At 46.3% G+C, this 12,296-nt stretch overlaps 1 protein-coding gene across 1 annotated transcript in view; it reads left to right on the top strand.

Annotated features, from left to right (window-relative positions):
* Xylt1 (xylosyltransferase 1) overlaps window positions 1-12,296 on the top strand; it is a 281,083-nt gene that overhangs the window by 157,090 nt on the left and 111,697 nt on the right. Inside the window, exon 3 of the mRNA XM_005075629.4 lies at window positions 5,854-6,358. Within this exon, the coding sequence (XP_005075686.1) occupies window positions 5,854-6,358 (505 nt within the window). The remainder of the gene's footprint in view (window positions 1-5,853; window positions 6,359-12,296) is intronic.

Raw genomic sequence — 12,296 nt, 5'->3', positions numbered from 1 at the left:
GTGAGTTCCAGGTCAGCTTGGGCTACATGAGGAGCCAGTCACATAGATCTCAGGAAACCACAATCAGAAGGCAGCTGCAGGGAAGGGGTGTCACACCTGCTTCTGATTCTTGCATGTTTTGATGTCGCCTGTCAAAAAGTTCCTAGAAAAGACCTCTGTACACTTGTGAAAGAATGATCCAGAAGGAAATAACATCTCTATATTATGATGGAAACAGTTTGTTCTTGATGATCCCTGCACAGAACTCAGATCCAGGGAGGCCGCAGCACATGCTGGGGGAACCACACTGGGTTAGCATTGCAGTGAGGCACTATTTATTTACTTTTATTTGTGTGTGTTACTGTGTGTGTGTTACAGTGTGCCTGCCGTCGTGTGGATGTGGATGTCAGAGTACAGCTTTTCAGTTCATAAAGAGAGATGAGATTGTCTGTGTCTGCCTGAAGTGCCGAAGACGGAAGTGGGAGGAATTGACTCCCTTCTGCCTGAACCATGACACCAAGACCCTGTTAGCAGCAGTGATCTGAGCTGTGTCTGGGATGGCACCAGTACCCTTCGGATCATCCATCCCTGGTCTCTTAAACTTTATCAGATTGGTGTTCAATGAGCTGAAAAAGAACTTTACTAGTCAATCATATTGATTAACAACCAACTCAGAGAGTGTTTACTAAACCCATGTGGGACCCATCCTATTACAGATGAGAAAATTATACAGTCACTAAAGCAAGACAGGTCTACTCCCCTCCCTACTCATTGCTCATTCCACAGGAGCAAGGAAAGCAAAGGCTATAATCTCTAAATGTATAAAAAAAAAAAAAAAGGTCACAGCTACCACCCTCACCTCTGAGAAACAGGACCCAGGGACTGGCCTAAAGACTGATCATTAGCGATCAAGAAAAAGATAAGAAAAGATCCCCCTCTGTGTGTGTGTGTGTGTGTGTGTGTGTGTGTGTGTGTGTGTGTGTATAGGGGCAGCCAGGATCACATAACCTGTCTCTGAGAGCCTTGTTGTCTTTAGCATCTTTCCATCTGATCAAAATCAGTTCTGAACAAGCCCAAGGTTGAATGGGGGTGGAGGACATTAGTACACTTAATTATTCTTCTGGAATAAAAATGAAGTGTAGCAACGGCTTTGAGGGAAGGCAAGGCAGGAGCTTCTAATTGAAGTTCTGAGATGCACGCAAATGTTTGAGCGAACAATCATTATAATAAGTACATTAAAATAAAAACAAGTCGAAGGGTTGTATTTGCATAAATAATCCAAGGTGATAGTGTTGGATAGGCTAAGAATAAAAGGGACATAATCTTTCAAAATAGAGAAATCATAATCCATATGCCCACCAGTGGAGAGAGATGGGAAAGAGCAAATTAAGACAAAATATTTTTGGAAGATTTATTTATTGTAAGTATATATACATGGTGTCTGTGCGTCTCACACAGAGAGAGAGAGAGAGAGAGACAGAGAGAGAGACAGAGAGAGAGAGACAGAGAGAGACAGAGACAGAGAGAGACAGAGACAGAGAGAGAGGAGAGAGAGTTGTTACTGAGGGTGTATGTACTTCTTCATTCACAGAGAAGCTGAGCAAGGCATTTAAGTGTCCTCTGTCACTGCCTATTTGAGGCAGGGTCTCTCCCTGAACTTGGGACTCTTTCTTTCTTGGTTAGGCAGGAAGTTAGCAAGCACTAAGGTACTCCTGTCTCCTCCTTCTAGGAGCTGGTATTACAGATGTGTGCAGAATGCCCAGCTTATTATGTGGGCATTGGGATCTGAGCTGGAGTCCTTAAGATTTCTCAGCAGCCCTCTTAACTGCTGAGCCATCTCTCCAGCCCTCAGGCATAGTATTAATTACTAAAGTTATTACAAAGTTGAGCTCTGTTGTTCATTTTTCCTCCTACTTTAATTGAGTAGGAAGAATATTCCAGAAGCTCAGAAGTTCCCAACATATTCACCTTCACCAAAATACCCACAAGGTAAATACTACATCACGTCCCTGTTCCAGATGGGGAAGCTGAGGCACAATGAGTGTGAGTCACTTTGCACTGTTATGGTGCTTGCTTAGAGTCCTTGTGTCTGGTCTCATCTCCTCGGTTGGATCCATTCTTCCTGCCTCACTGTGTCCCCAAGCTTTAGAGACAAGCTTTCAAGCTTTAGTGTGAGAGTACTGATCCAGGGCCCTGCGCATGATGAGTTTCTTCTAGGGATCTGATGGGGCATTGCCCAGGTGTCTCTGTCTCTGTCTCTGTCTCTGTCTCTGTCTCTGTGTATGTCTCTCTTTCTCTCTCTGTCTGTCTCTCTCTTTCTCTCCCTCCCTTCCTCCCTCTCTCCTTCCTTTCTTTCTTCCTTCCTTCCTTCCTTGAGACAGTCTCTGTGTAATTCAGGCTGATCTGTACCTAGTTTTGTTGACCATAATGGCTGGGCTAACTTGTGGTGATCCTCTGCCTCTGACACTTTAGTGATGAAATTGCAGGCATGCCTAGATTTATTATTATATTTTTATCATATTCTTTCCCCTCCAAACTTCTCCAAGAGCCCCCCACTTCTCTACCCATGTACTTCATATTTGTTCTCTCTTTCTCTCTCTCATAAAATAAAATAAAATGAAAACAGGCAAACTAAAAGAAAGAAAACCAGTAAGTAAAGAAAAAACAAACAACAGAATTAAACAAAAAGTGCATACACATATAAAGGAATAAAAACCATGGAGTATGTTTACATTGGTCAACTACTCCCAGGCAAAGCAATGGTTCTTAACCTTCCTAACACTGTGACCCTGAATACAATTCTTCATGTTATGGTGACCCTCCAACCATAAAATTACTTTCTTTGCTACTTCATAACTATAATCTTGCTACTGTTATGGATCATAATGTAAATATTTTTGAAGATAGAGGCGTGTCAAAGGGTTCATGATCCACAGGTTGAGAACTGCTGTCATAGGGCCATCTCTGGAATATGGTTGATATTCCCAGTGATACTCAATTGGAGAAAACTGGTTTACCCTTTCCCAGAAGCTACCAATTGCAAGTCGCTTAGGACTGGGACTTTGGGTACACTTCCCATTCTCAGGGCTAGGCTTTTTGTCTGTATTTATGTCAGGGTCTCACACTTAGTCTAAGCTGGGCTGGGACTCAGTCTATAGACTGGATTGAGTATGGGCTACCATACTCAGGTGTTTGAGTCATTCTTTTTTTATAATTTCTTTTTTCCCCTTTATTTGTCCTGTGTGTCTTTCACATCATACATCTCCACCGCATCCATTTCCCCTTCCCTTTGTATTCACCCTCTGCCCTTGCAACCTCCCCTCCCCAATAAAATACAATAACATTTAAGAGGAAAAAAGAAAAATGAGAAAGAGAGAGAAGGAAAAAAATCAATCTTGTCATGGAAGCTGTAGCGCGACACAGTGAGTCATGCAGTAAACCCTTTTATCCATATGTCTTTACTTGCAAGTGTTCATTGCAAAGAGTCATTGGCCTGGTTCGAGGCCTCTGGTTTCTGCTACACTGTTGATGCTGAGCTCTCACTGGAACACCTCTTGGTTATCCTGCTGTTGCTGTTTATTGTGGGAATCCTACAGCTTTAGTCCCTTCACATGCTCTACCAGATCGCAGATGGGGTGGAAGTTGGTGCGGGTCAATTCATAACCCTGGGCCTGGGTAGTTGCAGGGTTGGTCAGCCCACCAGCTCCTCACCACCAGGGTGAGCTCTCCCGCATTGTTCAGGTGAGTTCACCCCTTGCAGCACTGAGCAAGGGGCGGAGCCAGTTCTGCTTTCATGTCCTCAGGGTCTGATCTTCCACACCTAACCCTCAGGGTCAGCTCTGCTGTGTTGCCCAGGCATGGCATAGAGGCCACTCTCCTGACTGCTGCAGCTGATGAGAGGGAGGACCAGCTCTCCCGCTCTTATAACCTCAGGACCAGCTCTCCCACCTGCCTCAGGCAGGTGAGGGGCAGGACCAGGTCCTCCATCCTCGCATTCCTGGGCCGGCTCACCTGTGCCCTCACCAACAGGGTCAGCTCCTCTGTGCTACCCCAGTGAGGCACAGGGCTCACTATCCCAGCTGGTGAAGGGGTCAGCTCCCTTGCCAACTTGAGGCAGGGGCAAGGGGGGTAAATGTTTTGGTCATTCTTGTATCAGGGCCTCACAGTGTAGCCTAGGCTTATCTGAAACTCACTATGTAGCCCAGACAGACCTGAATTATCAGTGACTCTCCTTTCTCTAGAATTACAGGCATGAACCACCATGTCCTGCTCCTAGGTTGCTTTTTTGTTTTGTTGTTGTTTTCCTTGGGTGGGGGAGTGAATATTCAGGAATGGGAGAGAAACAATGAGGCTTGTTTGCCTCTTTGGGTTCAGATGAACTGGGGGTGAAGTAAGTGAGACAATTCCTTCCAATTGAGAGACAAATATATAGAGTAGATGCGGCTGACACACACAGTGGTATTATTTAGACTTTCCTAAACAAAGAATTTTGTACTGTGTAGCAACATGGATGAAAGTTGAGAGCCCAGAGAGATGGCTCAGTAGCTAAGCAAGATAGCTGCTCTTGCAGAGGACCAGAGTTCAGGTCTCAGGACCATTACTAATGATAACCACCTGTGGCTCCAGCTCCAGGGGCTCTCATGGCCTCTTCTGGCCTGCAAGGGCACTGCGTTTGTGTGTACATAAAGCATGCATATATATCACATAGTGTAGGTCAGGCAGGGCTACATTATATAATGAAATCCTATTTTTAAAAAAGATTAGGTAGATCTCATAATTTTTTCATTGTTTTAGTCCCACAAGAATAAAATAGAGTTTTAAAGGATAAAGTATATGGGGATGGTGGGATGAATTTAGTGACTGTGGTCACAACAGAAAACAGCACAGAATCTGGGTGATGGAGTTCTCAGGCCTCCAGAAGTACCCCATTCTCCTTCACAGTGCCTCACACAGACTTTTCTAGAAGGTATCAAGTGTCTGTGAACAAGCCATTCCAGAAGGCAAACATCCTACTCATTTCTTACTAGAATATTTTAACAAACGTCCCGTGACAGCTGAGTAGCATCTGAGGTGAGGGGGTCCATGGTCCCATGGTAACTGCATCTCTTGAGGAGATAGCTGAATTAATTGTAAGCCATGTTGGACTGATGGCAGTGCCAGCACCAGAAATCAACAATTTGTCAGAGGAAATGGCTGTGGGGAAAATTCAAAGCCACTCTGGCTCACCTGGTGAGACTGTGTCTCAGAAGAAAAAATAAAATAAAATAAAAAGGACCAGGGAACGTAGCTCCATGAAAGACCACTTGCTTGATATGTGTAAGGCCATGGACCCGAACCCAGTACAGCGAGAGCAGTAAAAGATCACGGGTTGGCATCTTTCTTGAGACGCATGGCCAGTCTTGTTTGACACCAGTTATGCTGCAGTTAAAAATTAAGTTAAAATAAACTAAATTTAAGAAAATTTTAAAGGCATGCTGTGTTGCTTATGATTTGACTGTGGTTCAAGCCTAATTTTTCTTATGGCATACTTATCCTAAAGGCAAAGTGTCCAACACTGGCCCATGCTGTCTCCTTTACAATACAGCTCTTCTATACCTCATCACAGCACCTTCTGCTGGAATTTGAACAGGAACCCCAAAGGAAAGTTTCCGCAGACAGTGAAGTGGATGAAGGGATCTTTGAGAACCCCATGGTGAGCAGAGAAAGGCCTTAATGTCTTGTGGGGAGCAGAGTAGGAGCAGGGTGAAAAATATTGTCTGAGCCAATAAGAAAAGGATGGTGATCTTAGCCCAGGCTTCACACCTGTCACACTGCCCCCTCAGGGTCAGCCTGCTTACCAGAGTGACAACTTTCTCTGTTTCTCTAATTCACCAGGATGGCTACTTCTCTCACCGGCCCAAAGAAAAAGTTCGAACTGACAGCAACAATGAGAACTCAGTCCCAAAGGACTTTGAGAATGTGGACAACAGCAACTTCGCCCCCAGGACCCAGAAGCAGAAGCACCAGCCCGAGTTGGCAAAGAAGACCCCCAGCAGGCAGAAGGAGAGGCTGCAGAGGAAACTGGATGCCCAGGACAAAGGGCAGGGGCAGTCAGTCCTGGGCAAAGGCCCCAAGGAGGTGCTGCCTCCTCGGGAAAAGGCCACGGGCGATAGCAGCCAAGGGAAGGATCTCTCAAGACTCAGGAAGACCGGTGGCGGTGGGTCCCCCGAAACCAAGTCCGACCAGCCCCCCAAGTGTGACATCTCTGGCAAAGAGGCCATTTCAGCCCTGACCCGCGCTAAGTCCAAGCACTGCCGCCAGGAGATTGCAGAAACCTACTGTCGCCACAAGCTGGGGCTGCTGATGCCAGAAAAGGTAGCGCGGTTCTGTCCTCTCGAGGGTAAGTCATTTTCTCCTGTTTCTGGCCCCATCTGCCTGCCTTTTCAGGCCCTCTGAGGATTGCCACACTATATCTCAAACCCTGACCACAAGATCTAATTTGTCTGGAAACTCTGAACTCCTGCCATTTTTATAAGGAAAGTTTTACAAAATCACATTACATGTGTTAGTAATTTATCCTGTTCGATTTAGCAGAAGTACCTGCCCAACTTTGACACTGAGATATGACCTCATTGTCTACAGGTGTGTTGTGGTGTGTTCATAGCTATCCTGGAATGCACAGGCTACAGAAATCAGAAAAAAAAGAATCAATCTCTATTAAATCTTGGCTATTATTATTATTACTGTTATTATTATCATTACTATTACCTAAGCAATATAATCTAGCAGTTATTTATACAGCCCTGACATTACATAAGTCATCCAGAGAGTATTTGGAGCATACAAGAAAATGTACAGGTCATAAATAAACATCATACCACTTCATATAAGAGATGGGACACTGCTAAGTAGGAGTATTGTGGAATCTGGTATCCAACCCCCCATGGATTCTAGGGGACACCTCTTTGTGACTCTATGTATCCATACAGTTTATCAGATGGGATGTGGCCTCAAACTCCAAGTGTCTCGAGGGAAGGTAAGAAAGGGAGTCTTTGTATGCCCTTCACACTTTGTTCCCTCTTAGTCAAGTTCAGCCTGGCTTTTTGAGCTTGTAGCAGCAAATATGTAACTATGCAATGCTTCCTGTTCAATAGACAGATGTAAAAAGGAAGATCCTCCTTTCCCCATCGTCTGTGTGGTCCAGGTGGTTCCTGTCTGTGTTCTTGATTGCACTTGGCACTTAGTGTGCAGCAATAATTAAGTGGAATGCAATGTTTCCAAGAGCTGTTCTTAGCCAGTGCCAGGCAGGAGGCGCTTTGGAAATCTGAGCCATGATAATGCGGCTCCTGCCACATACAGAGCTTGCATGCTTGCTCCACGAAGGGCCTAGCAGTAAAGCTGTGTGGTTGTTGGGCCGTACATCACTACCACAATGACTGGAGTCTGCTCTTAGAGCAAACACACAAACATCGATGTACTTGCTCAGGTTACAGGGGCTTCAAGTTGCTTCCTAGCTTGTGAGGGAGAGGCTCGCATCCTTGACCATCTAATTTAAGATATGAATGTCATGAACTCAAAAATGCACATAACACATCTGACCCAGGGAATGTCCTAGCTCAGTTTACTCTACCTTAAATGTGCTCAGAAGGTTTTCATCAGCCTACAGTTCGGCAAAATTTACACTAAGATACTGTGTTAGCTGCGTTGTATGAGTTATTAGGGAATGCTGCAATGAAGGTGGGAGGCAGGAAGGTGTGGGGAGGTTTGTGTCCTCAGCATTGTCAAGTTGAAAAGTCCAAAGCCATGCATCACCACTCTATGGACGATGCATATTCGAATAATCAATGCTATGTTTCATCTCTGTGATTCCTTTGCTGATGAAACTGAGGCTCAGAGAGGTTTAGGATTTGGCTGCAGGCTTGTGGCTAACAGCCAGCAAAAGTATTGGAATTCAGGTTGCAAAACCTGAGTCCCCTTCGATAAGTTTGTTGGTCTTCAGGAGGAAAACAATTTCTACTTCAGCTCAAGTTGTACAAATCCCAAAGAAAATCTGCTGCCTGCGGGCTATGCCCTCCTCCTCTTAGTATAGTCAGAAGGGACAGTGCCAGCTGGGGAAACAAGGGGGCTTCTGACAGTGATGCTCGAGTGCTTGCATTTGGATCTTGGATTTCCTCTGCACAAGCTGTGAGACTTAGGGCAAGTTTCTTGCCCCCTCTCTGTACCTTGGTGGTATATTCATCATAGAGGGTTCAAGACGACACAGTTCAGCAAATGCTCCTGGCCAGTGATGCATATTACACAGATATTTGCCTTACAGCTCACTCCACAATCATCTACCACCGCACAGCAGAGTTTCCCACACTTCTCCTGGTCATGCAGAGATGTCTGGAAGCTGGTGTGAGCTCACTGGGGCTGCCTCCAGGGTTGGCTGTCTCTGCCTTGGCAAAGGTGGCATGCTCTCCCAGGACCTCCGAACTGGTTAATGGGGCTGGCATTTAAGACACATGGCACACCAGCCCCATGATGCTTTAATTTCCTGCACCATGGCCTCCCCTCTGCAGTAAATTTACTGTGAATAGACTAATTGCAAAATAACTCTAATTGGGTAGTTATCAATGAACAACTTCCCGTGAAACAGAATGGCTTACAATTAATAGCATTTAAGCCATAAACTATTCTTCTGCGGAAAGCAGGGATGTAATTACACCCCACAGGGAGACTGCCTTTGCCTTCTGGAAACCATGACACCCGGAATTCCCTCTGCTAGGTAGGACTGGAGCTTCAGCCTAGTGGTCTTTTTATATTCTGCAAAATGAGGAAGCGAGCTAGGGTAGAGGGAACATGTGACATCAGGCGATACAGGAACCTAGCTGTTCCTCCCAACACAGGCATTCACTGGGCCTCGCCCAGACCATAGCCACTGTGGGCCAGTTCCTCAGGCCACTGGGCAGATCCAGAGGAAAGGAAATTATTTTCTACCTTGACTTGTGGTGAAGGATTCTTTGTGTGGGCCCTCTACCTTGCCTGTCCCCCAGCGTCATCCCCTCTCAGCCCAGGGGAAGATCTGGAGAAGATTTGCTTTCTGCAGGGACATTATTGCTCTGCTGACCTTTGCTCTCCGCCTCCTGTGGAGGACAATCTGAGAAGAGGTGTATAGAAAGCTCCCCTCATTCAGTTTGAGAATACCTGTTTTCCTGCTTGCCCATGAACAAGGGGAGAAGACTCCTGTGGATAGTACATCAATGAACATGTAGAGATTCCAAGGGATTCTGTGGGAAGACCTGTGCCTAAGTGTGCCCTTTGGGGATGTTGTCTCCAGACCCCCAGCAAAGGCTTCCTCCTATAGCTCCTGTACTCACTGCAGTCACCAAGCTGCCAACATGCGCGCGCGCATGCGCGTGCACACACACACACACACACACACACACACACACACAGAGAGAGAGAGAGAGAGAGAAAGAGAGAGAGTGAGTTACATCCTTTGGTCTCTAGAACTACTCCAGTCACTCTGACTGAACCTCTCTGTGTGTTAGGGAATTAACTTTGTAAGAGCAAAGGTCAAGGGCAACTTGAACTGGAAAAAAAAAGTGAACTTGGGCTGCTAGGATCTAAGCCACAGCCCTGTCTTTACCTCACTCTCCAGTCTCCTGGGGTTTCAATTTCTGACCTTTATGGTGGGGGCTTGGCAAAGCACAGTAACTCACAGCATATTGTCCAAGAAGCAGAAGCAAAGCCTGAGCCAAGGGTGCTCTCTCTCTGTCTCTCTGTCTTCTCTGTCTCTCTGTCTCTGTCTCTCTCTCTGTCTCTGTCTCTGTCTCTCTCTCTCTCTCTCTCTCTCTCTCTCTCTCTCTCTCTCTCTCTCTCTCTCTCTCTCTCTCTCTCTCTCTCTTGGTTTTTTTTTTCAAGACAGGGTTTCTCTGTGTAACAGCCCTGGCTGTCCTGGAACTCACTTTGCAGACCAAGCCGGCCTCAAACTCAGAGAGATCGGCCTGCCTCTGACTCCCGCGGGCTGGGAATAAAGGCGTGCGCCACCACTGCCTGGCCCTTCTTCTCTTTTTAACTTGTCTTGCTGTGCAGCCTGTGGGTCCACCATAGGCACCACTCACAGTCAGGGGTTTGCCTTCCCCTTCTTAGTTAACCCTGTCTGGAAACACCCTCCACCACACCCAGGCACTGCTGCCCCAGTCTCCCGCTGCTTGTCAGTCCTCAAACTGGCAACAGGGATAAAGCACACTCAGTCCCATGCCTCACACCTGGACAAGCCACTAGGACTTTTCTAAGGCACTTGGCTGTTAGAACTGAGGAGAAAGCCAGCCACCCAGAGCACTTTCTACACAGCTAACATCAAAAGTAACCCATCTTCCTCTCTCCCTCCTCCTCATCTTTCCTCAGAGATGTCAGACTACTGCCCCTGCTGGAGTGCTGACGCTCTCCCTTTAAACTGTCTAACCAGAGTGTTATGCCTGAAAACAAAGCTGAAAAGTTTGCAGGGACAAGGAAAGCATCTGAGACACTGCGAGCAGGAGGCCTTTCCTGGTTGCTGTCAGGCACGTCTTCTGAAAACTTCCCGTATGAATAAGCACTTCGCAAACCAAGTGTATTTTTAACAAGGGGATCATGGTTAGATGGAGTCTCTGGCATGTGCTCACAATGACCTCTATAGACCAAGGGATTGAGAACAGGCTTCTCACTCTGCACTTGTGAGCCGAGGCTTGGAGCAGTGCTGCCTAGAGAGAGCCTGACTAATCGGCTTCCCTTTTGTTCAAGGCTGGAAGGGGATTTTGGAGAAGGATAAAGCTCCGGCATGCCTGGGAGGCAGTGCAAGCTAGGGTGCTTTACTGGCCTGGAGCACATGGGTGCCTGTCTCCTCTTCCCTGGCTACCTCACCCCATAGCACAGCAACTCTCCCTCCCCCAAGTAACCATGGAGACACTAGCATCTGGGCCCCTGCTGCCAGGAATGTCACAGGCAGTTTGAGAATACTAGTAATTTGGATTGTACAGTTGGCACGCTTCTTTTCTCATGGATTTGAACAAAATTGTCGATGCTTCTAGCACCTGGCACCGGGCTTGATATTCATCAAGTATCTGCTGCTATTGAGTGGTTAAGATAAGAGAATGAGTGAAATCCTACCTCATGTCCCCTGGCTTTTTCACAACCCTGGGGAAAGTGTAGGATACCCAAAGAATGCCATGGAAACTCATCTTGAACAGGAACATTGATCTTCCCCCAGCACACTTCAATATTACCTAGTTCGCTAAGCCAACGAATGTACTTAACAGTGCGTTGGCCACTTCTCTTAGCTGTGACAAAAGTGCCTAAACAACACAACTTAAAGGAGAGATGGTGTCTATGGCTCTGTTTCAGACTTGGTGGTCCCTGGTCACTTGGCTTCATTGTTTTGGAGCTATGGCCAAGACAGGGCAGGTGTGACAGTCATTGTGTTGTAGAGCAGAGCTGCTCGCTCATGGCAACCAGAATGAAAAGCCAGGGAGGGAGGGACTGAGGACCAGGTATTCCCTTCAAGGCCATGCTCCAGGTGAACTACTTCCTCTAGGCTTCATCTTCTAATTCCCATCATCTAACAATGCCACCAAAAGATGCATCCATTCATCATTGATCTGTTGACTAGGACAGAGCCCTCCTGAGCCAGTCACTTTCAGAAAGCCCCACCTCTGAACACCAAGCTGTAGACCAAGCTCCACACAGGAGCCTTTTAAGAGAATATTCCATATCTAGTCCCTACAAGCACCTAAACAGGGTGCTGAATGAGTGATATGATAAATGAGAGAGATAACAGCTGATCTCATGACACTCACATTGCAGGGTGGACATGGGTGATAGGTAGAAAAGATGCTATTACCTACCTGGCATCAAGCGGGGGGAAGGACTGTGAGTCTGACAGGAGTGTCTTGGAAGGTAAGTGGAGACATTGTCTTTGGGTAGAAATTTGATCTCTTTTGGAAGCACTTGTTAAGAATGTTAATACTCTCCGGATGCAATGGCTTATACTCTTGAATATACTGGGTTCATTGATTGACTCAGCTAATAGTATTTAGTTTATGTTCTAGGAGAAGCTGGCCATTATCAAATGAACAAGTAGCATCAGCCTTCTTATAGCTAGGAAAGCAGGTTTGTACCAACAGGCCCAATAACAGATCATCTTTTGATGGGCAGTTGATGATTTTGGAAGTTTTGGGGGAGGGCTGGCAACTCTGGTCTGCAGCAGAGCCTTTGGCAATGCTTTGCTTGGGATAGTAATTCAAATAGGACAGGATCTAGGGGGCCAAGGATGTGGCTTAGGATACAGTACTTTACATAGCATGTCTTAAGCTCTG

This window comes from Mesocricetus auratus, unplaced genomic scaffold (assembly GCF_017639785.1).
Source record: "Mesocricetus auratus isolate SY011 unplaced genomic scaffold, BCM_Maur_2.0 Super-Scaffold_4256, whole genome shotgun sequence".
NCBI classification, from domain to species: domain Eukaryota; kingdom Metazoa; phylum Chordata; class Mammalia; order Rodentia; family Cricetidae; genus Mesocricetus; species Mesocricetus auratus.
The sequence above is the reverse complement of the archived record's forward strand: the minus strand, read 5'-3'. Positions and strand labels throughout refer to the sequence as shown.